General features: G+C 39.8%; 1 protein-coding gene across 2 annotated transcripts in view; it reads right to left on the bottom strand.

Moving 5' to 3' along the window:
- Positions 1–25,268, bottom strand: part of ADGRE3 (adhesion G protein-coupled receptor E3) — a 60,032-nt gene that overhangs the window by 27,187 nt on the left and 7,577 nt on the right. The window contains exons 2-6 of one of the 2 annotated variants that reach the window (XM_077119586.1): positions 17,559–17,609; positions 15,760–15,888; positions 10,810–10,965; positions 8,567–8,598; positions 295–478 (exon numbers count right to left, since the gene is read on the bottom strand). In XM_077119586.1, the coding sequence (XP_076975701.1) occupies positions 295–478; positions 8,567–8,598; positions 10,810–10,965; positions 15,760–15,888; positions 17,559–17,609 (552 nt within the window). The remainder of the gene's footprint in view (positions 1–294; positions 479–8,566; positions 8,599–10,809; positions 10,966–15,759; positions 15,889–17,558; positions 17,610–25,268) is intronic. The other variant, XM_077119587.1, reaches the window with a different exon arrangement.

Raw genomic sequence — 25,268 nt, 5'->3', positions numbered from 1 at the left:
TATACAGCTGTGAACCATCACCACCATAAAGATGGCAAACATTTCCATCATTCTCAAGTTTCCCCCAAATTCTTCAAGCCCTATTGTCATCTGTAATCTCTCCCTCCAACCTCTTCCCTGCCCCCATCAGCTATTGATCTGATCTCTGTTACTATAGATTAGTTTGCATTTTTCTACAATTTTATCCAAATGGAACCATGATGTGTATTTCTGATTTTATTTTGGTAATTGCTTAGCTCAGACCCCTGCTAGTAACAGAGTCCCATTGTGTGCTAGGTCCTAACATCCCCTTACCGATGGTACTGTTTTGGACTTTTTGGACTTCTTGCTCAGGAGATTTCAGAGCAGTTTCTAGAGCACTCGACTCCACATTCTGGAGAAAAGATGTAACCATGGAAGCAAATTGTCTCTTCTCTCTTGTTCCTTTTAGAGTATTATTGGCGAGAAATGATTCAAATTTGTCAACAGTTCGTTGCAGCTTTGAAGACATAAGAAATAAAAAATAAATCCAATCTGTTAGTTCCCACACCCTGAGAGCATAAGAAAGTAGATTCTCGGGCTATACAATCTGGCTTCAAATCCCAGGCCCATGACCGACCAGCTGTACAACCTTGGACAAGTCACTTCATTGCTCCGTGCCTCAGTTTCCCCACTTCATAGGGTTTTGGGAGGATTAAATGAGTTAAGAGTTGCTAAACTTTTAGAAGAATGTCTGTACCTGGTAAATATGATGCAAAGTTCAGTTATTGGCATCTTTTACCAATAAGGAGGTGACAAAGCTGCTGGAAATAGACTAGGGATTGTCCCCCCGCCCCATCCCAGGGGACCATTAGCGATGTCTGGAGACATTTTCGATTGTTACAACTTATGCTACTGGGATCTCATGGGTGGAGTCCAGGGATGCTCCTTAAAGCCTACAATGTACAGGACAGTCCTGCTTCAGAGAATAATCCTGATGTAATGTACATAGTGTGAAAGTGGGAAACCCTGAAATATATTATAGTTCTGAAGATACTCTAACTGGCAATTTTAAATCAAGAAATTTGTCAGTTAAGGAGAACAAAGAGATGGACCAATGGCAAGGCAAGAATAGTCAAGTTGAGGTTTAAAAACTGTAATATAGATTCTTCAGCCAGCCAGCATCTTCTGGAGAGTTCATCGATGACCTTCATGGGAGTTGCCAGCTGGTGGCCTGGTCTATGGAATTTGGATCCGTGCATATCTATATTCCTTGCTGGGTAACTGCAAGACCTCAGCTCTTCCTCCCCAGCCTTCTCCAGACATTCTTAGGAAGCCCCAGGATATATCTCATCTACATTCCATTCCCATAGCATCCAGGTTAATCCTAGTGTCAACCTTGTCCAGAGCAGCTGGATTGAAATTTCTTCAGCCTCCAAGACCAGTCCCATTATTAAATGTGATCCGAAGTTCTCTACATTTCTTGGCTTTGGTGCTAGAACCTAACCTGAAGTAATCTTCAACTGTCCACAGAGAGTTAGTGCTGCCTGACTTCTACTAACTTCCCTGATAAGCATTCTCTTCTTTCCTTCTTCTATTTGTCATTTGTACTTCAAAATCAGCACCTCATTGTAGGCTGCTCGATTTTTTAAACTTTTTTGCCATCCTTGGTACAGTTTTGCCATTTAAGTATTGGCTTGCTTACTGATTGTGACCTCATATCCAAAATTAGTTTACAAATCCCTTAAGAAAAGAGGTCAGTTTTTTTTTTGTAGCAATATCAGTAGCACCCAGTGCAATTCTGCCATAGACAGGAAATTTTTAGCAGTCCCAAAGGTGGAACAAGGAATGAATTCTACCATGGGTAACTATGACTCAGAAAGAAATTCCTGTATGGCAATAGGGTGGACTCTTGAAATTCCCACCTTTCCTCCCCATCCTGCTACCATCTGGCCCAGTCTAAAATAATTGAACGACAACAAACCTCTGACCTGACAGACTCCTCACGCACATGGGCTGCTGAGACTGCTAAATCTAAGACATGCCTGCATGAGGAACAAGGCAGGCAGATGCACTGGGATACTGCTTTCAACAGACACCACTTCTGTCTTTGACCACTAGCATGTGTCCCATTTCTTCTGACTCTTTGTTGGTTTCAGACAAAAATGAATATAAAATCTCAGCCAAGTCACCATTCACATCAAGCCTTAAACCTGGATCAGCTTTTGTGGTCTTAGTTCATCAGGCAACATGGTTTATATGTTCTTCACATATGTTATCTAAATCTAACCCTAACAAGAACAACGGCTGGAAGTTAAGCAACTGCTCTGATCAAGTTGTCAGAGTGAGAAGCTTCGCAGAAGCATTGAACAACCAGCAAGAACTGTCAGAAATATCTTTCCCAAAGCTCCAGAAAACAGTTGAAAGGTCTCAGTAACAGGGTGAGCATCAAATCAAGAAAAGGGTCACTTAAAAGCAGTAGGATCTCTTGGCACTCTGCCTTGGCACCTCCCTCATCCTCTCACCAGCTTGGCATGGAACTGACCTGAGTTACTGATTTGGTTCCCTGGTCTCGGTTCCAGAATAAGCAGAGTAACTAACCCTCATGTACACACAGGGAGCATTTTACCTGGCCTTATGTGTCTGGTGGTGGAGTGAGGGACTTGCAGTACCAGAACTCATTTAGAAGGAGGGTTGCAGAGTTCTCCTACAGAATGTTGTGGGGGACACATCGAGACACTGCCTGGGACAAAGGATTGCTGGCTGTAGGAAACACAGTGCAGTGTCTGGGACTTTGAGGACACTGTTTTCCAAGGGAAGAGGGGACATTTGTATTAATCTAAACAAACAGACTCCTAGGGCCAAAAGTACATACTTAAGACAGATGCAATGGCAGAAATGCCCACATAGGCCCCTACACTTGGGCTGGGGCTATTCTCTAAACTTACGTAGATAAGCTCTGAAGGAGAATGCTCACACTGGTTGATCTGCAGACTGAGAAAGCTGTTTTTTTCCTTTTTTTTTGTAGCTCCTGGCATTCAAGGAAGTCTATGTCATAACACTAGCTGGATAAAAGCTTAAGGAGCAGATACTCCAGAGTCTAAATTCCAGTGTCAATGCATTAAAGAATCAAAATGTCCAAGTTTCAACATAAGATCGCGAAACATATATAACCAAAGAGGTGAGACTGACCCAGTAAAGTACTAGAAACCATGAATGAGGTGGGCCAGACTGGGACATTCCAGACAAAGGCTTTTAAAAAGTTGTCCCCAATATGCCTAAAGGACAAAAGGGAAACAGGGACAAAGAACTAAAGAAATCAGGATAACAACAGATGAATATGAAGAGATTATCAATAGAGGTGGATATTATGAAAAGGAACTAAATAGAGGTAAAAGTAAAATAACAGAAATTAAAAATTCCCTGAAGGGGTTCAACAGAAGATTGGAGCTGGCAGAAGAAAGTATCAGTGACCTGGAGTGTAAACTAATTGAAATTATCCTGTGTAAGGAGCAGAAAGAAGAAAGAATGAAGAAAAGTGAACAGAGTTTGAGAAACCTATGGGACACCAGCAAGCATGCCAATATACACATTGTGGGGGTCCCAGGAAGGAGAAAGAGAGAATATTCAAAGAAGTAACGGCTGAAAATTTCCCACACTTAATGAAAGGCACGAAGATATACACCCAAGGCACTCAACAAATACCAACTTGGATAAACTCAAATAGACTCACATCATGCCATGTGTGCTGGTTTGTAAAGATGTATATACCCTAGCAAAGCCATGTTTTAATCCTAATCCCATTTTGTAAAGACAGCCATTTCTTCTAATCCCTATTTAGTACTGTATGTTGGAAACTTTAATTAGATTATCTCCATGGAGATGGGACTCAATGAAGTGTGGGTATTAAATTTGATTAGTTGGAGATGTGTCTCCACCCATTCCAGATGGGTCTTGATTACTTTACTGGAATCCTTTAAGCATTTTTGGAAAAGGTTGGAGATTCTGAGAGAGCAGAGAGCGCCCCAGAACCACAAAGCAGAGAGTCCACCAGCCAGTGACCTTTGGAGATGAAGAAGGAAAATGCCTCATTGGAGAACTTCGTGAAACAAGAGGCCTGGAGAGAAAGCTAGCAGATGCCGCCATGTTCACCATGTGCCTTTCCAACTGAGAGAGAAATGTTGAATGTCATCGGCCTTCTTGAACCAACATATCCTTCCCTGGATGCCTTAGATTGGATTTTTCTATAAACTTGTTTTAATTGGGACATTTTCACAGCCTTAGAACTGTAAATTAGCAATGTATTAAATTCCCCTTTTTAAAAGCCATTCCATTTCTGGTACATTGCATTCCGGCAGCAGGCAAACTAGATATGTTATAATCAAACTGTCGATGCCAAAGATAAAGAGAGAGTTCTGAAAGCTACAGGAGAGATGCCACACATCATGTACAAGAGAACTTCAATAGTTCGTGTCGATTTCCCATCAGAAACAGGAGGCAAGAGGGCAATGGAAAGGCATATTAAAAACCTGAAAGCAAAAAACTGCCAACCATGACTTCTATATTTGGCAAAACTGTCTATAAAAATGAGAGAGAGATTAAGACATTCCCGAATAAACGGAAGCTGAGAGACTTTGTTACTACCAGACAATTCCTACAAGAAATGCTAAAGGGCATTCTGTAGGTAGAAAGGAAGGGACAGTAGATAAATGACTGAAGCCATGTGAAGAAATAATGATTTCCTAGTGAGGATAAACAATATGAGTAAAAATAAGTACCAGTACTATTGTATTTTTTATTTGTAACTCCACTTTTTACTTCCTACAGAATCTAAAAGGCAAATGAATAAAATACAATGATAAATCAAAACAAACAAGCAAAAACACTGTAATATTCAAGTGAGTTCATACAGACAGACAGTCGATTATAGGTTACCAGGAACAGGAAGAGGAAGTTATTGCTTAATGGGTGAAGAGTTTCTGTTGAGGGTGAGGAAGAGGTTGGGGAAATGGATATTGTTGATGGTAGCACAGTATTGTGAATTTGATTAATACCACTAAATAATATTCTTGAAAGTAGTTAAAGTGAGAAATTTTGAGTTGTATTTGTGCTACTATAATAGAAAATAAAAAATTAATGCAGGCAATTTGAAGGGCTTTATTATTATTATTTTTTCCTGAATCCCACATCCTTGCACTCAAAGGATGGTCTTGAACCAAGCAGCATCAGCAGCTACCTGGCAGCCTGTTAGACATACAGAATCTTGGGGACCCCCAGGGTGTATTTGAGGCCCCAGGAGTTCATGAACACATTAAAATACTAGACGGTTGACTATATGACCCAGCAATCACATCCTAGGTATGCACTCAAAATAATTGAAAACAGGGACTCAAACAGATGCTTGTACACTAATGTTCATAGCAGCGTTATTCACAATAGCCGAAAGTGGAAAAAACTCAGGCATCCATCATCCGATGGATCATCAAATGACACAGATCATCACCTGTCTGATGGAATAATATCCATCTGTAAAAAAGAATGAAGTTCTGATACATGCCACAACATGGATGAACCTTGAAGATATTATGCTAAGGGAAAGAAGCCAGATACAGAAGTAAATATATTGTGTGATTCCATTTGTATGAAATACCTGAAATAAGCAAATGCGTAGAGACTGCAACTAGATTTGAGGTTAATGGGGCTAGAAGGAGGGACAATTGTGGAGTTAATGCTTAATTGGTGCAGAGTTTCTGTTTGGGGTGGTGGAAAAGTTTTTGTTATGGGTGATGGTGATGGTTGCACAACATTGCAAAATTTAATTTAATGCCACTGAATCGTACACTCACATATGGTGAAAATGACAAGTGTTGTAATATAAATACATATACATTTTTTACCATAGTAAAAAAGGAAGAAAGAGAAAATGGATGCTGTAGGACAGTTAAGGCAGAAAGAGACTAAGAAAGTGCTCTTAAGTTGTAAGACTTATTACTACCAATTTAGTGTTTGTAAACTGACTCTGATTTTTTCATTTTTTAATTGTGAAAAATAGCATTCATGCAAAAAAGTAATGAATTTCAAGGTACATCACAATGATTAGTTATAGAGTAGATGTCAGAGTTTGGTATGGGTTACAGTTCCATAATTTTAGGTTTTTCCTTCTCGCTGCTCCAAGACTGACTCTGAATTTTAACAAAGAGAATGATCCAGCCTTCTAAGAACCTATAGTCTGGTTCTTGCCCTAGAATGGACTCATGCCTTCCTCTCTTCACTCCTTCATCCTTACCCTGCACTACTCCAGCAGGAGGCTGGATGTTAACTGAGAGAAGAATAAATGACCATTGTGTTGGTTGGAAGCTGTTCTATGCCCCAGAAAAGGCTATGTTCTTTGAATATATTCCTGTGGGTGCAGACTTGTTGTGGACGGGACCTTTTGATTAGGTTGTTTCCATGGGGATGTGACCCATGCAATTCAACGTGGATCTTAATCCTTTACTGGAGTCCCTTATGAGGATAAAAGACAGAAATGCCCAGAGAGATCAGAGACGGCTGAGAAAAATGTCTGCTGGAGGAGATGAGAGAGCCACTGAAACCAGAACCAGGAGAAAAGGACGAGAAGATGTCGCCATGTGCCTTGCTCTCTGACAGAAGAACCCAGGTTGCCAGTGGTCTTTCTTCAGAGAAAGTATGGTCCTGCTGATGCCTTAATTGGGACATTTCTGTGGTCTTACAACTATAAATTTGTAAACAAATAAGTCCTCATTGCAAAAGCCAATCCATTCCTTGTATACTGCATTAGCAAACTGAAACAGTCTGTTTTCCTTTTTTAAAATTTTATTGAAGTATAACAACATGCAAACACGAACAGTCTTACCATATGATCATTCCATTCTTGGTATATGATCAAGAACTCACAATATCATCACATAGTTGTATATTCATCATTATGATAATTTCTTAGAATATTTGCATCAGTTCAGAAAAAGAAATAAAAAGAAAAAAAAATTCATACATACCATACCCCTTACTCCTCTCTTTCACTGATCACTAGCATTTTAATCTACTAAATTTATTTTAACATTTATTCCCCTGTTATTTATTTATTTATTTATTTATTTATTTATTTATTTTACATGGGCAGGCACCAGGAATCAAACCCGGGTCCTCTGGCATTGCAGGCAAGCATTCCTGCCTGCTGAGCCATTGTGGCCCACCCTATTTATTTATTTTAATCCATATGTTTTACTCATATGTCTATAAGGTAGATAAAAGGAGCATCAGACACAAGGTTTTCACAATCACACAGTGACCTTGCAAAAGCTTTATCATTATACAATCATCTTCAAGAAACATGGCTACTGGAACACAGCTCTACATTTTCAGGCACTTCCCTCCAGCCTCTCCATTACACCTTAACTAAAAAGGTGATATTTATATAATGCATAAGAATAACCTCCAGGATAACCTCTCAACTCTGTTTGAAATTTCTCAGCCATTGAAACTTTATTTTGTCTCATTTCTCTCTTCCCCCTTCTGGTCGAGAAGGTTTTCTCAATCCCTTGGTGCTGAGTCCCAGCTCATCCTAGGATTTCTGTCCCATGTTACCAGGAAAGTTTACACCCCTGGGAGTCATGTCCCATATAAAGAGGGGGAGGGCAGTGAGTTTGTTTGTTGTGTTGGCTGGAGAGAGAGGCCACATCTGAGCAGGAAAAGAGGTTCACTGGAGGTGACCCTTAGGCCTAATTTTAAGCAGCCTTAGCTTATCCTTTGTGGGGTTAAGTTTCATATGAACAAACCCCAAGATTGAGGGCTTGTCCTATTGCTTTGGTTGTCCCCACTGCTTGTGAGAATATCAGGAATTCTCCACATGGGGAAGTTGAATTTCCCCCCTTTCTTGTCATTCCCCCAAGGGGACTTTGCAAATACTTTTTAATTCACTGTTCAAATCACTGTGGGATTTATTGGGGCATCACTCTGGACAAACCTACAAAATCTCCTGTCCTACTCAAGGTTCCATGTACTTTTGTTGTTCAATTAAACTGTCCACATAAGTTGTATTAGGAAATGCACTAGTCAAAATATAAATTTTCTACCAAATAAACATTTTTTTGCTTTAGTCTCACACATAAGTTAAAGTTTTAAAATATGAATTACCATCTGTTTTCAACACCCTGCAGTACTGACATTCCTTTGTTCTTCCTCATGCAAAAACATTTTTAAATTTGCACATTTAGTCACTATCATTATATACTCTAGGCATTCCTAGATTATACCATCTCAGTTATTATTGTCTATTTTCCCTTCTGGTTTCATTTGTGCCGCCAGCCCTCCTCCCTCTATCATTCCCAAATTCAGCTTCATTGAGTGTTCTAACATTATTGTATTACAAAAAGCAGACCATTTTTAAATAAGTTGTTAGCTATTTGGGTCTCTTGTTGCAGTAGCTTAGCCTACCCTAATATGCTCTCTCTCTTAGTCTTTCTTGGTTTGGGAAAGGTCTGGGTCTTTAGAGGGCAGCATCCTAGTGTAAATCCACCCTGATTTGCTAATTTTGGGTTTTGTAAATCACTGTTACCTATCTAGGTTCAGGGCTCAGCCCCCCACTCACCTCTTCATTGCCTTCAGTCTGTGAGGTGGTATCTGCAAAAGAGGTCAACGAAAGGTCATTATTAGAACTGAGAGTGAGGTGGTGGAGGGGTGGGGAGGCAAGTTGGGTAGGCTTTGCATCAAGAAGGTCCAGAATTTTGAGCTCACACTTTTTGTCCTTTTTGGGGACTGGAGTCTTAGTTTTTCGTTATGGCATAGAACGAATGGCTCCCAATCAGGGACAAGATTGCTCTCCAAGGATCATTTGGAGATTTCTGAGGACAGCAGAGGGAGGGTGCTACTTGCATCTAGAGGGCAGAGTCCAAGGAGGCTGTTCTATACCCTACATTGTACAGGACAACCCCCCACAACAAAAAATTATTTGGCCCAAATGTCAATAGTGCCTCAGTGGAGAAACTCTGGCATTGATGAAGCAGAAAAGTGCAAGTTCCAAATTTTTCAATATAGTCTTGGCTGGAAATTATAACTGAAATGGCTGAGGAAACAGAAAATTGGAAACCCCAGGTTTTAAAATTCAGCCTTGGTTGGGAATCATAACTGAAACAGAAGTGTCACTTTTCGATTATTGGCTGTTAATCCCCAACCAATAAGCAACTCCCGTTCTTTCTGGTGTTTTAGAAGGACAGCTCATCTCTATTTGAAAAAGATGAAGAAAGGCTAGCAAATATTTTCCTGCTTGTTTCCATCAGACTGAGGTTCAATCTACACTTATTTCACAGTTTGATTTTCAGCTGAGTCTGTTTGCTAAAATAGGAAAAAAAGGTTCCCTATAAAGATAAAGATTTTGTCCTAAGAGTTCCGAACTTAAAACCCTGACTCTAGAGTAGAATATGTTTGTTTATACCAAAGCACATTTGTTGTCAAAAACTGCACTTTCGACTGAAAGTCGCAAACTTCGTCGTAGGGAGTTAACTTGGATCCACCAACCTTGGTGATAATTAACCCGAGGTGGATTCAAAGTGTATAAAAGGACTGTACAGAAAATCTTAAAATTAGGGAAATAATCAAGGGATTTTTCTTTTTTGTAAATTAGGTAAGTTAACTGAATCCAGGTGAATCGTAATCTGTACATCTCAACAGAGGGGCCCATTGCCTAGTAAAAGACTCTTTCACTTTGGATTTAATTATATTGATTAATTAATTAGTTAATTAGTTCTGCAGCTGTTTATTGAGGGTCTGAGCTAGTGACAAGGAACATGGAGAGAGTCATCTTATGGTTTAGCATCCCCACCCCATGTATTTTTCTCTCACCTCTCCCACTTGAACCCTAGCCTCCCTTTTAGAGCTCAGGCAGCTCTGAGACATTTTTCCACCATTGTATGAACTCCAGGTTGAAACCTGGGGAAATACGGAAACCTGGTCTTTGATCCTGCAGGAGTGCCTCCCATTGGTGGGAAAAAACACTATTACTATTAAAAAGGAACCTGAACTTTCCCATGACCTTTCTAGCTGGAGCAGTGTTGTGATTTTTTCTTTCTCATATGCAACAATGTTTGTTTCATCATTGTTTACAGCAGATAAATATGGCAAAGAATCTAAATGCTCATCAGCAATTGAATAGACAAGCAAATCGATAAGTAATAGATAAGTCAAATGTATATTTATAGAACGGGCTATTACACGATGGTTTATAAGATCTTTTTATATAAATATGGCTAGATCTCAAAAACAATGTTGAATGAAAATGGAGGCATGGTTTTGACTAATTTTTTTTGAGAATCGGATGAATAAATAGTATTATTCCCAAAGACTCATAAATGCTGTCCTAAGTGCTTTACATATAATATCTCATTTAATTCTATAATAGCCTTGTGCAATAGTTATAACCATCACCCCCATTTTACAGATAGGGTGGAGAAAAGTTAAATATAGGCCCGAGGACACTCTGTGGGAAGTTGACTTCAGCGTTCAGGCACCACATTTGTAATCATTCTGCTCTGCGGTCTCTTGAAGTGAAGGATACATCAGATGGAAAATCGCACCCATGCACAAAAATCACATGGAACATCTGTTGAATGCCTCTTTACGTGCATTATCTCATTTAATTATCACAACACCTTGAGTTCCCTGCACTTCCTTCTTTCTTTAGTTCTTTTCTTTCCACCATCCATCTCCCTCTGAAAATGGAAATGTGCCCTGGCTCCACAACAAGCATATATATATATATATATATATATATATATATTTGGTGGTAGATCCAATCAAAAATAGGGAAAAGAGACAAGAAGACAAGGGTTTTCTTACTCTGACAAGTGTTTTCATTGATATTCTTGAATTCTGTGTTCCCAGAAGAGAGTTTGTATCCAGAATCACAGACACAGAAGAAACTTCCTTCGGTATTACGGCATTTAGCATTTAATCCACAATATATGCTGAAGGGTGGCACACATTCATCAATATCTGAAACACAAAAGAGAAATTAATCCTTCATTCCACAAAGATTAATTGAATATCTACAGATGCCAGAGCTGTGCCTTTTCCCCCAGGATCTATTCTGCTTTTCCAAGATGACTCAGTTTAGGTAAGACTTTGATTGGGTTCTCCAGGAAGCAGACGCTGAGACAAGGATTCAAGTGAAAGTATTATTTGGGAGGTGATCCCAGAAAATATTGGAAGGGAAGTAGTGAAACGAGACAGGGAAGAGAATACCTAAAACAAAAACTGTGTCGTTGGGTGCACGGGTGGTTCAGTGGTAGAATGCTCACCTTGCATGAGGGAGATCCGGGTTTGATTCCCAGACCATGCACCCCCCCCCAAAAAAAAAGTGTGTTGTCATGCAAGTTTCCACTGTGGAAAACTGGGGCTCAAGCCTTCTGGTTACTTCTTGGGGAAAGTGTGGAATCTATGCCTCAGAGTTACTCCACCTGACCGGTAAGGGAACTGGGGTATTTATCAGATGACAATTGCCTAAAGATAAAAGAAACAGTCAGCACTCAGAGTTTGTGAGGGAGAAAGACAAATAAAATACCAATGACCAGATGCTGCAGTAAGTGTTTAATTAGATGAAAGATGCTATGGAAATATAGAGGTGGGACATGTAATTTCAGCCTAGACAATCCTGAAAGGATTCTTGAAATTCCTTTGAGTATTTTCTCCTTCCTTGTTAGATCCCATCCAGAATCACATATTGCATTTCTTTGTCATTGTCTTCTTGGCTGCTCTTTCTTCTTCTTTTTTTAAAGCGTGAAACATAGATATGACAAACTTTCCCATCTCAGCTAATTCTAAGCACACCATTCAGCGAGATTAAGCACAGGAATTCACAATATTGTGGTGCCCTTACCACTTTCCATTCCTAAGACTTTCCCCATCTCTACAAACAGAAACCCTACACCCATTATGCATTAATTCCCTTTTCCTCTTGTATCCTTGGAAGCCTGTGCTCTGAATTCTGTCTTTATGAGCTTCAATATTCTCCAATATTTTCTTTTTAGTTACCACGGGGCTTCCATTTAACATTCTAAATCTAGAATAATCTCATTTGTTTTGATACTACTTAACTTCAATAATATATAAAAACTATGTTCCCCCACCTTTTTAAAGTTCTGTCACATGATATATTTATATGTTATAAATCAGGAATCACTGATTTATGAGAAGATACTTGATCAATAAGCAATAATTATACAGATGATTGGGGGTGGTGAGAAGAGAGCATTTCAGTCAGAGGGAGTTCCAGGCCAAACGTATTGGAGGAAATGTGGTATACGCATACAATGGAATATATATGTACATATATATATTTTTTGGTATGCTGTATGGCAGGATCACATTTCATTGTTTCTCCATGTGAGAGCCCATTATTTGCAGTGCCATTTGTTGAATTTTTTTTGCTTGTTTTGTTGGTTTGTTTTGCTTGTTTGATTTTTGGGGAAGTACATGGACCAGGAATCGAACCTGGAACTCTTACATGGCAGGCAAGAATTCTACCACTGCACTACCTTTGCAGCCCACACAATGGTATATTTTTAACCTGAAAAAGGAATGAAGTTCTGATTCATGCAATGACTCAGCTGAACCTTGAAGACATTAAGTTGAGTAAAATAAGCCAGACACAAGAGGAGAAATATTGTACAGCCTCACTGATATGAAATAATTAGAATAAACAAACTCATAGAGCCAGATTATAGAATATAGGTCTCCAGGGGATGGATGGGGTGGGGTGGGAAAATAAGGAATGGGGAGTTAATGCGTAAATGGTACAGCATTTCTATTTAGGTTCAACATGGAGTTTTGGTAATGGATGGTGGTGATGGTAGCATAACATTGTGAACGTAATTAACAGCACTAAATTATAGGTTTGAATCTGCTTAGAAGGGGGAAATTTTAGGTTGCGTATATGTTACTAGAACAAAAATTAAAAATAAACAACATAGGACTATATAACACAACTCAATGACTTCTATTGTTGGTGATGGACTGTAGCTAATGGTACAATTATAAAAATGTTCTTTCATGAACTGTAACAAATGTAGCACACTAATGCACCATGTTAATAATAAGATGGTATATAGGAACTCTGCATTTTATCATGATTTTTCTGTTAACCTACAACTTTTCTAATCAAGAAAAATAAAAGATCCTCCCAAAACAAAAAAGATACAGAAGCATGAAACAACTCAGTCCTCCCAAGAAATTATAATAAACTGAGATGGCTGAGCAGCATGTTGGTTGGGTGGGAGAAATGGCTGGAGGTAGAAAGGGGATGGCTCTGAAGCAAAGACATTTGGTGTATTTAAAGATCTTTAGGGCACCTGTGGGAGGATTTCAAATGGCATTTGAGCATTGACGTGAAGGTTGAAAGTAATCCTTTCCAGGCCATCTTTGTTTACTCCCTCACACGCATTTTCAGCCTATCAGCAAGGCCTGTTGTATCTACCTCCAAGATATATCCCAAGTCTGTCTACCTCATCTTAACTCTACTCTTTCACCCTTTTCCAACTGTGCTGGATTGAAAGGATTTATATCCTCTAGAAAAGCCATATTTTAATCCTAATCAATCCTGTAGGAGCAACCATTTCTTCTAATCCCTATTCAGTAATGTAGGTTGGAAATTTGTATCTCCAGGGAGATGTGACTCACCCAATTGTGGGTATTAACCTTGGATTACAGGGAGATGTGACTCCACCCATTCCAGGTGGATCTTGATTAGTTTCCTTTAAAAAAGAAGAAACACTTTGGAAAAAGTTTGAGCCTGAATAACGAGAGCCCACACAGCCGGAGACCTTTGGAGCTGAAGAAAAAAACGTCCCCAAGGAGCTTCATGAAAAAAAGAAGCCTTGAGAGAAAGTGTCATGGTCAGGTTCATGTGTCAACTTTGCCAGGTGGTGGTACCTGTTTGTCTGGTTGGGTAAGTGCTGGCCTGTCTATTGCTACGGGGACATTTCATAGAATCAAATCATGATCACATTGGCGGCATCCACAGCTAATTCCATTTGTAATCTGCCAAGGGGAATGTCTTCTGCAATAAGTCATGCTTAATCTAATCACTGGAAGTCTTTTAAGGTGGATTCAGAAGAGACAGGTTCTCTTCCTGCTTCGGCTGGTGAGCCTCTCCTGTGGGGTTCATCCAGTCCCTCCATCAGAATTGTAAGCTTCATAGCTTGCCCTACGGATTTTGGACTCTACGTTCCCTTGGTTATGTGAGACACTTTTCATAAATTTTATATCTAGAGATATTTCCTGCTGATTCTGTTTCTCTAGAAACCCTAGTTAATACAGAGAGCCAGCAAACATTGCTATGTTTGCCATGTGCCTTTCTGGTTGGGAGAGAAACCCTGAATTTCATTGGCCTTTCTTGAGTGAAGGTAACCTCTTGCGGGTGCCTTAATTTGGACATTTTTATAGTTTTGCTTAAATATGGACATTTTCTCAGTCTTAGAACTGTAAACTAGCAACTTATTAAATTCCCCCTTTTTGAAAGCCATTCCATTTCTGGTATATCACATTACGGTAGCTAGCAAACTGGAACACCAAGCCATGTGTAGAATGGATTATGCAGGCAAAGGATGGGAGCAGGGAAACTCCCTAAGAGCCCATTGCAAAAGCCAAGCAAAAGATGATGGCAGTGGTTAGTTGATTTTTAAGAAGGGTCCGAAGACAATGTAATGGGGGAAAGAATAGTCTCTTCAACAAATGTTACTTGGACAACTGGAAATTCACATGTGAAAGAATGAACGCAGGCCCCTACCTCTTATCATGTATAAAAATTAATTCAAAATGGATCACAGACTTAAATGTAAGAACTAAAACTATAAAACTATTAGAAGAAAACATAGGCACAAATCTTCATGGACCTTAGATTAAGCAATGGTTTCTTAGAAAAGACAAAACTGTGAGGAGCAAAAGAAAAAATAAATAAATCGGGCTTCATCAAAATTAGAAGCTTTTGTGCTTTGAAAGACAATATTAAGAAAGTGAAAAGACAATGGATAGGATGGGAGAAAATATTTGCCAATTGTATATCTCATAAGGACTGGTGACCAGAATATATAAAGAATGCTTATACCTCATCGATAAAAAAACAGATAATCCAATTAAAAATGGCCAAAGGATTTTCTTCCCTTGAATTTTTATCCCCAAAGGATATTATGTGTAGCATGAGAGATACAATCCGATAATTTAGGAGAAGGAAGGAACTTAAGAAATCAGGAAACCCAACTTACTCCCAATTTTGTAGATGGGAAAAGAGAGCCCCAGAGGTATAGAGCTCTCACATATATCCATGTTGGATTCTGTGACCTTTTTTGCAAAGATAACCATTCAGCAGCATAGTTTTCTCATCCTTGAATGGGATCAAATCCTAGGGAAGTTAACAGTCTGCTCTCAGAGCTCTTCCTTGACCCAAGGAAGCCAGTTTTAAATAGAGAGACGCCCTCAGAGAATGCTTATTCAGCAGAAGGACTCTTAGATTGTTAAAAAAAAAGTTTGGTGTGAAACTACAATTCATGAAGCACTGTTGCATTCATTACCTCCTTCAACCCCCTCCACCTTTACAAAACAAATGCCATCAGACCTGGCTAGCTTCCGGAAGAGCCCAGTTTTTCTGACTTCAAGGTCTGTGTTTCTTTCTCGGTGAAGGTTGAATTGGTAGAGTTTTCAGCATCGTTCAATATTTGGCGCTCATCTCCCAGGGTCCTCATTTTGCTTCCCTTCCACCCCCAACTCTGGGTGATTCTAAAATTACCCACTTACCAATACAATTCTCCAAAGAGTATTTGAAGACCTTCTTCTTAGATACAGAGTGATATCCAGAGTCGCAGGTACAGTGAGTGCTATTGACGCAATGGGCATCTACTGGACACAGAAGATAGCAGGTAGCTGCTGGAAGAGAAGCAGGTTATCGTCAGCTGGGCAGGGGATTCTCTTTTATCATGTGCCTCTGGAGGCTGAGGTGACCCGTGACTTTTCTTTTCTTGAGGCTCTCATTAAATTAAAAAATAAAGATGCTGTTATAGCTTGAATCGTGTCCCCCAAAGGGATACGTTCAAGTCCTAAACTCTGGTCTTGTGAATGTGACCTTATTTGGAAAGAGGTCTTCACAGATGGAATTAGTTAAATTAAGATGAGGCCACACTGGATGAGGGAAGGTCTGATCCAAAATGACCAGTGTCCTTATAAGAAGGGCAAAGGAGACAGGCAGATGGACACTGGGGAGTCAGTTGTGGGGAGGTAGAGGCAGAGCTTGGAGTGACATTACCATAAGCCATAGTCCATCAAGGGTTGCTGATCACTGCCCAGAGGCCAGAGAGAGTGAAGGACAGACTCTTCCCTTCAGTTTTCTGAGGGAACGTGGCCAGGCTGACACTTAGAGTTGGACTTCCAGCCTTCAGAACCATGAGACAATAAATTTCTATTGTTTTAAGCCACCTAATTTGTGACACTTAGTTATGGCAGCTGCAGAAATGAAGACAGTGGCCAAACGAAAATTACAGAAAAAGTGGAATTCCTGTGCATGATAAAGGACTGTTGTTGGTGTCAGACAAATGAGCTTTAACCCCCAACTAAGCTCAATGCAATATATTTGAGGTGCTCTTAAAATCATTGTGGAATTTATAAAAGGGGAGTGAAGTGGTGAAGACTTTGGATGCTGGGTTTAGTTTTGCTTCTAGCACTTTATCCACTTGTGTCCTTGGACAAGTGACTTGACCTCTCTGTGCCTCAATTTCTTCATCTGTAAAATGGGTTATTGTGAGGACCTAGTGAATTACTGCACACAAAGTGCTTTGGAGGTACTAAGTAAGTGTTAGCTATAATTATGATTATAAAAATTTGAATTTGTAGGTCATCAAGGGAGGTATGTTCTGATAACGGCACATATTAAAGTTGGTAACTATATACGTACCTTCATCTATTCAGAGATACATTGAAAGTCTTAATCTGAGGCCCCTAGCAAATGAATGGAAATAATCGGGACTCAGAAATTAGGAGACATCTCAAGCGTGCAGTTGGGAGTGAGGGGACACCCATGGGGAGTGGAGGCTAGAGAACATTCCAGGGCGCCAAGCAGAAACTTGGAATTCATCTCTTGGCAGCTGGCCAGAGATGCAAAATCTCAGGTCCCACTCCAGACCAAGTGAAGCAGAATCTGCATTTTAGTGAGGATCCCAGGGAATTAAAGTTAAACTGAAGTGTTTTCTTAACTTGTTTATTATCAGTATAGTGAGGACCATCATGCCTGTCTCTTTCACTGAAATGTTCACTTACAGAGAGTTTGTGTGTTTTATTCACTGCTCTATTCCCATGTGGTACACGCTGTGGCCTCTGAAAACTGACAAGCAGTCAAATCACAATAAAATTAAAAAGATATCCAAATCTGAGGAAGCTATCAATTAACAACAAGAACAATAAGCGGACGGGAGCAAGTCTTCCTGAGTCCTGCTCCCAGGATGAACCTTTTATTTCTAGCTTGTTGGAGGACATGGTGGTCTCATGACTTGGTTTAAACCCTTCCTAGTATTTGGTTATGGAATGGTCAGGCTCTGAGTACTCACCTTCAGCCTTGTGAGCCACAGCTCCTAACAAACTCAGCAGGAAGCAGAGCCCTGGAACAGAGAAGCAGAAAGGAGATACACGAAACTGTTAAGGAACCATTCCAGGGAAGCCTCCAAAGGCTGTGTGTGTATCAGTTATCTATTGCCGTGTAACAAACAACCTGTGCCAGTTTCAAAGGTTGTATGCACCCTAGAAAAGCCATGTTTTAATCCTAATCCCATTTTGTAAAGGCAGCCATTTCTTCTAATCCCTATTCAGTGCTGCATGTTTGAATTTGTAATTAGATCATCTCCCTGGAGATGTGACTCAATCAAGAGCAGTTGTTAAACTGGATTAGGTGGAGACGTGTCTCCACCCATCCGGGTGGGCCTTTGTTAGTGTACTGGAATCCTACAAAAGAGGAAACATTTTGGAGAATGGGAGAGATTCTGAGAGAACAGAGAATGACAGCCACGAGAAGCAGAGAGTCCACCAGCCAGTGACCTTTGGAGATGAAGAAGGAAAAAACCTCCTGGGGAGCTTCATGAAACAGGAAGCCAGGAGAGAAAGCTAGCAGATGACCTCGTGTTTGCCACATGCCATTCCAGATGAGAGACAAACCCTGACTGTGTTTGCCATGTGCCTTTCCACTTGAGAGAGAAACCCCAAACTTTATCAGCCTTCTTGAACCAAGGTATCTTTTCCTGGATGACTTAGGTTGGACAATTCTATAGACTTGTTTTCTCGGCCTTAGAACTATAAACTTGCAACTTATTAAATTTCCTTTTGTAAAAGCCATTCCATTCTGGTATATTGCATTCTGGCAGCTAACAAACTAGAACACAACCACAAAACATAATGGCTTTAAACAACATTCATTTTTTCATTTCTCATGGTTTCTGTGGGTCAGGAGTTTTGGAAGGGTTCAGTTGGGCAATTCTGGATCAGGGTTTCTCATATGTTTGCAACAAGACAGTGGCTGGAGCTGCTGGGGATGGGCTGGGGAACTCACCCCTTCGTGTGATCTCAGCACCTGCCTATGGAACTTGGGGCTTCCTCCCAGCATAGCGACCTCAGTAGAGCTGCTTCCATGGTGCTTCAGAGTTCTAAGCATGAATGCTGCAGCCAACAAGGTGAACTTCTGCCATATTCTCTCATTTTATAGATTTTAAAAATGTGCTATACTTTACTAGATTTTTAAAATTGTAGGTGAAGACATAAAATTTACCATTTTAACACATTTTTAAGTGTACAATTCAGTGGCATTAATGACACTAACAAAGTTGTGCTATCATTACCACTATTTCCAAAACTTTTCCATCACCCTCAACAGAAACTCTATACCCATTAAGCAATAACTCCCCATTCCCATTCCCCTATTTCCATCCTGTTTTTATGAATTTGCATATTCTAGAGATTTCTCATAAGTAGAATTACGTACTTTCCCTTTAGTGCCAGGCTTCCTTCACTTAGCATAAAGCCTTCAAGGTTCATGAATATTGCAGCATGGCTCAGAACTTCATTGCTTTTTATGGCTGAATAATATTCCATTGGAATACATTTTGTTTGGACTACATTTTGTTTGTCCATTTTTTCATTGATGAACATCTAGATTGCCTCTGTCTTTGGCCTGCTCACCCTATCCTCTTGGTTACAAGCGAGTGATAAGCCTACTCAGATTCAAGTGGAGAAGAATTAGATTTTTCCTCGGAATGGAGGACAGGCAAAACTCTAGAAGCACATCTTGGATGGGAGATAATGTTGTATTCTTTTTGGAAAACACAGTGTATGGAGGCTCTCTCTACTGTGGCTGGTAAATGTCTTTCCCCTTCCTCCTTGCCATCCTAACTCCTGATGGTGTCATCAGCCAGGTTCTTGCTTTTACATAAATTCAAAGATGCTCGTTTTTTCATAAACCTTCTCTAGTAAACCTTACTCCACTCTGATCACTAGTTCTCTTCTTAACTTGTGTTATGGGTTGACTTGTGTCCCCAGAAAAGAGATAGAGAATGTCCACCCCTCAGGACCTCAGAATGTGATCTTACATGGAAATAGGGTCTCTGGAGCTGGAATTAGTTAAGAATTTTGAGGCGGGATCATATGGGCTTAGGGTGGGCTCTAAGCACAATAACTGGTGTCCTTATCAAAAGATGAACAGAGATACACACAGAGGGGAGGAAGCAGAGTGAAGATGGAGGCAGAGAGTTCAGGGCTGCATCACAAGCCCAGGATTGCCAAGGATTGGCAGCAAACACCAGATGCAGAAGAGGCAAGGAAGGAGTCTTCTCTATAGGTTGGTTTCAGACTTCAGACTTCTGGAACAGTGAGATAATCAATTTCTGTTGTTTTAAGTCACAGAGTTTATGGCATTTTGTTACAGCAGCCCTAGGAAATTGACACCTTTTTTTTTCTCTGTAAAACTTTTTTATTGTATAATATAAATACAAAGCAAAGAAATAAAAAAGCAATAGTTTTCAAAGCACTCTTCAAAAAATATTACAGCATAGATCCCAGAGTGTGTCATGGGCTACCATATGATCCTCTCATATTTTTCCTTCTAGCTGCTCCAGAATATAGGAGGCTAGAGGGCTTAAATACTTTTTTATCACCACAGTCTACTTTTTCCCCTTCTTTTTCTGTGAACAATAACATATATACAAAAAAGCTATATGTTTCAAAGCACAGTACCACAATTAGTTGTAGAACATGCTTCAGACTTTGACATGGGTTACAATTTCAGGTTTTTACTTCTAGCTGCTCTAAAATACTGGAGACCAAAAGATATCAGTTTAATGATTCAGCATTCATATTCATTTGTCAAGTCCTATCTTCTATGTATAATTCCACATTCACCTTTGATCTTTCCATACCTCTGTTTGGGGTTGTTTGGGCTATGGCAATTCTAAATTTTTGATATTGGAAGAGTCTGTCACTAATATAGGGTAGGGAGATGGGAACTATCTGATGTTCTGGAGAGGCTGGGTTTGGTTTTGACACCTTCTTTTAATTCTATTATTCATTCTCATTTCTATAATGCCATTCATAAAGGTGATGTTAAAAATATTTAACAACAGATGTGGTTCAGAAATCAATTAATCAGAATGGACCCTGGAGACCAGGGTTAACATTTTAGCTGTTGAATCATGAGGTCTCTAGTTCCTAAGGCAGATACCAGGCTGGCAGGAATATCCTAGGGGCTGGTCCTAAGAAATGATTATCAGCAAACAGTGTGGAATTAATTTAGTATGAAAACCAATATTACTTTTCTGATGTGTGCTGGTGGAAGTTTCACTGTGGTGATTTGTTGCCTTATTTATAACCTGGTTATTGCCTAAGAAAGTGGATATCTGATAATGGAAGAGACTTTGTTTACCAATTGTGGAGTTGGGTGCAGATGAGGATATACTAGTTTGGTGGAGCTGGGTTCAATTCCTGTGCATGGTCCAGGGATGGGGTTGGGAGGTAGAAGAGAAGATCTGAGGCTGAAGGTTTGGGGTGAATAGGGAGGGTTGTCCTGGGTGCTGCCCTGGGAAGGCTCAGGAAGAGGCAGGATATAGGTGGCTGGGAAGCAAGCCTTGGAGAAGATGGGAACATTTGGAGCCAAATACACTATGCCCTTGTAACCAGTCCTCAGTCTTGCCTGTGAACCTGGAGGTAATTTACCTTGCTCGCTATTGCCTTAGAGAGGATTTCCTTGGTAGGGGTTGTACAAACTATTCAAAAGTAAGTTATATGTATCATGCCCCTTGAACACTTAATACTTCCAAGTACCTCAACAATTCCTAGTGGGAATTGGGCTGTAACTATATGTCAGGCACTATACTAAGACCTTTACAAATGTCACCCTGCAAAGTCCCTTTTATGTGCGTGATTAGTTTTAAATTTAAATTTTTTTTTATCATCACAACTGACTTTTTTTTGGTGAAAAATAACAAATATACAAAAAAGCGATACATTTCAAAGCACATCGCAACAATTAGTTGCAGAAAAGATTTCAGAGTTTGGTATGGGTTACAATTTCACATTTTTAGGTTTTTACTACTAGCTGCTCCCAGACACTAGGGATTAAAAGAAATATCAATATAATGATTCAGCATTCATACTCATTTGTTAAACCCTACATTCTCTGTATAACTCCACCATCACCTTTGATTTTTCTCCCACTCTATACGGGTATTTGGGATATGCCCATACTAACATTTTCATGTTGGAAGAGGCTGTTGATAATATGGGATGGGGATAGAAGTAGCTGATGTTCTGGAGAGGCTGGTCCCCTCTGCACTTCAGGATTTATCAAGTCCAGGGACCCATTTGGAAGTTGTAGGTTTCTGGAAAGTTATCCTAGTGCATGGAGCATTTATAGAATCTTATATAATGCCCTAGGTATTCTTTAGGATTTGCAGCTATGGTGCCAGGGCAAGTCTCATCCCTGGGAGTCATCTCTCATGCCTCCAGGGAGACTTTCACCCCTAGATGTCATGTCCCACATAGGGAGGAAGGCAATAATTTCAATTACAGAGTTGGGCTTAGAGAGAGTGAGGCCACATCTGAGCAACAAAAGAGACCTTCCAGACATGACTCTTACACATAGCTATAGGTAGGCTGTTTCTCCGCTACATACAAGCATCCATGTATGGTTTGTTGTATGTGTCAATGGCTAGACCACAGCACTTAGTGATTCAATCAAACAAAACTAATCAAGGTGATGCTGTGAAGGTATTTTTGAGGTAGTAAAGGAGATTACTCATTTGTTCGAGTTTGCTAGCTGCTGGAGTGCAATATACCAGAAACAGAATGGCTTTTAAAAAGGTGAATTTAATAAGTTGGTAGTTTACAGTTCTAAGGCAGAGAATATGTCCCAATTAATGCAAGTCTATAGAAATGTCCAATCAAAGGCATCCAGGGAAAGACACCTTGGTTCAAGAAGGCCAATGAAGTTCAGGGTTTCTCTCTCAAGTGGAAGGGCACATGGTGAACACATCAGAGTTTCTTTCTTATCTGGAGAGGCATGTGGTGAATATGGCATCATCTGCTAGCTTCCTCTCCTGGCTTCCTGTTTCATGAAGCTCCCTGGGAGGCATTTTCCTTCTTCATCTTCAAAGGTCGCTGGCTGGTGGACTCTGCTTCTTGTGGCTATGTCATTCTGCTCTGCTCCCTCTGAATCTCTCCCATTCTCCAAACTGTTTCCTCTTTTATAGGACTCCAGTAAACTAATCAAGACCCACCGAATGGGTGGAGACTCATCTCCACCTAATCCAGTTTAACAACCACTCTTGATTAAATCACATCTCTAGAGAGATGATCTAATCACAGTTTCAAGCATACAGTGCTGAATAGGGATTAGAAGAAATGGCTGCTTCTACAAAATGGGATTAGGATTAAAACATGGCTTTTCTAGGATACATACATCCTTTCAAATCAGCACATCATCCAATCAGTTGAAGGCCTTAAGAGCAAAAACTGAGGTTTGCTGTAGGGAAAGAAACCTTGCCCCAACATGGTTGACACTTGCCTGAGTTTCCAGCCTGCCCACCTGCTGCTATGAATGGAATTGTGTCCCTTGCAAAAGATATGTTGAGTCCTCAACCCAAATCCTAAATGTGACTTTATTCTTTCTTTCATTTTAAACAGTTTTATTTGCCTGTCATACCATCCAACCTAAGTAAATAGACATACCTTCTCCACCATAATCTATATGAGGACATTTCCTTTTCTTCCACAAAGAATCCATATCCCTACCCCATGCTCCCCATCTGTTGACATTTAGTTCTGGTATAATGCTTTTGTTACATTTAGTGAAAGCATATTACAATTTCACTGATGACTATAGACCCTAGCTTGCATTGATTGTACTTTTACCTGCATATCTTCCATTTTCAGCACCTTGCTCTGTTGACATTCATTTGTTCTCCCTCATGCAAAAATGTTTTTTATTTGTACATTTAATCACCAGCATTGTCCATTCTAGGCATCCCTAAATTACACTATCTCAGTCTTTATCCTCTATCTTTCCTTCTTGTTTCATACGTGCTCCCTGCCCTTCTCCCTCAATCATACTCACATTCAGTTTCAATCAGTATACTTATATTATTGTGCTCCAATCAGGTAGTATTGTGCTATCCATTTATAAATTTTTACAATCATCCTGTTGCACATTCCTTCAGCACCAAATACCCAATATCTACCCTATTTCTATCTCCTGATAACCTGCATCTTTAACTTCAACATTCAAAGTTCACTCATTACTGTTAGTTCACATTAGTGAGACCACATAGTATTTGTCCTTTTGTTTCTGGCTAATTTCACTCAGTATAATGTCCTCAAGGTTCATCTGCATTGTTACATACTTCATGATTTTATTCTTCTTACAGTTGTGTAAAATTCCATCATATATAGACCACAGCTTCTTTAGCTACTTGTCCATTTGGGCTGTTTCCATCTCTTGGCAATCGTGAGTAATGCTGCTATAGACACTGGTGTGCAAATGTCCCTTTGTGTCCTTGCCTTCAGTTCCTCTCAACATATACCTAGTAATGGGATTGTTGGCTCATATGGCAATTCTATACTTAGTTTTCTGAAGAATTGCCAAACTGCCTTCCAGAGAAGTTACACCATTTTACATTCCCACCAATGGTAATGTGATCTTATTTGAAGTAGAATCTTTGAAGATGTGATTAATGAAAATGAAGCCAAACTGAATAAGGGTGGGTCCTAATCTGATATGACTGGTGTCCTTATAAGAAGAGGAAATTTGGATACAGGCAGACAAACAGAGGGGAGAAGGTTGTGTGACACTGAGGCAGAGAACACCATGAATTGCCAGTGAGCCATTGCCAGAAGCTAGGAAAAGCATGGTATAAATTCTTCCCCTGTGTTTTGAAGGAAGCACAGCCTTGCCCACACCTTGACAATCAGGTTTCTGGCCTTGAGAACTGTGAGACAATGTATTTCTGCTGTTTTAAGTCACCAAATCTGTGGTTCTTTGCATGGAAGTGCCAGGAAATTAAGACACCTGCTCTAAGGATTTCGGACTTGCCAGCTCCCATAACTGCATGAACCAACTCCTTAAAATATGTCATATATATTTCTCAACATATATAGATATATAAAAAGAGATAAATTCTCTGTTCTCCAGAGAAACAGAACCAATATGATATATACAATATAAATATATACATATCATACAAATAAATATTTACATCTCCATCTCCATCTATATTTATTTATATCACCCATCTGTTTATTATCTAGCTATCATATATCTGTATCTATCTATCTATCTATCCATCCATCTAACCAAAATCTTGTTTCTCTTGAGAACGCTGGCTGATACATAGGTAAGGCAGCATATTCACAGGTTCCAGAGATTAGGACATGGATATCTTTGGTCACCACTATTCAGCCTACTTCAGTCTTACTCTTCCCCAAAGAAGGTTCTGGATCTGCTTTATGACCAATTACGTATGCTATTGCACTCACTTTACATTTTGAATATTTTTGGTCTTCCAGTGAGTATAGTCCCAGCTGAGCTGTGACCTGCTTAACAACAGAGTGTGTGCATATTTCCTTTAATTTCCCCTTCCTCTTAGTTCTGTCTAACAATTGATTTCCACCGGCCACACAGGTACGACACTACACCTGACTAAATGGTGGCTGTAGCTCACAGAGCCAACTTGTAACCATATGGCTGCAAAGTGTGCCAATATTCAAGGGCTCAGGCAGCCAGGACA

This window comes from Tamandua tetradactyla, chromosome 11 (assembly GCF_023851605.1).
Source record: "Tamandua tetradactyla isolate mTamTet1 chromosome 11, mTamTet1.pri, whole genome shotgun sequence".
In the NCBI taxonomy this organism is placed as follows: Eukaryota; Metazoa; Chordata; class Mammalia; order Pilosa; family Myrmecophagidae; genus Tamandua; species Tamandua tetradactyla.
The sequence above is the reverse complement of the archived record's forward strand: the minus strand, read 5'-3'. Positions and strand labels throughout refer to the sequence as shown.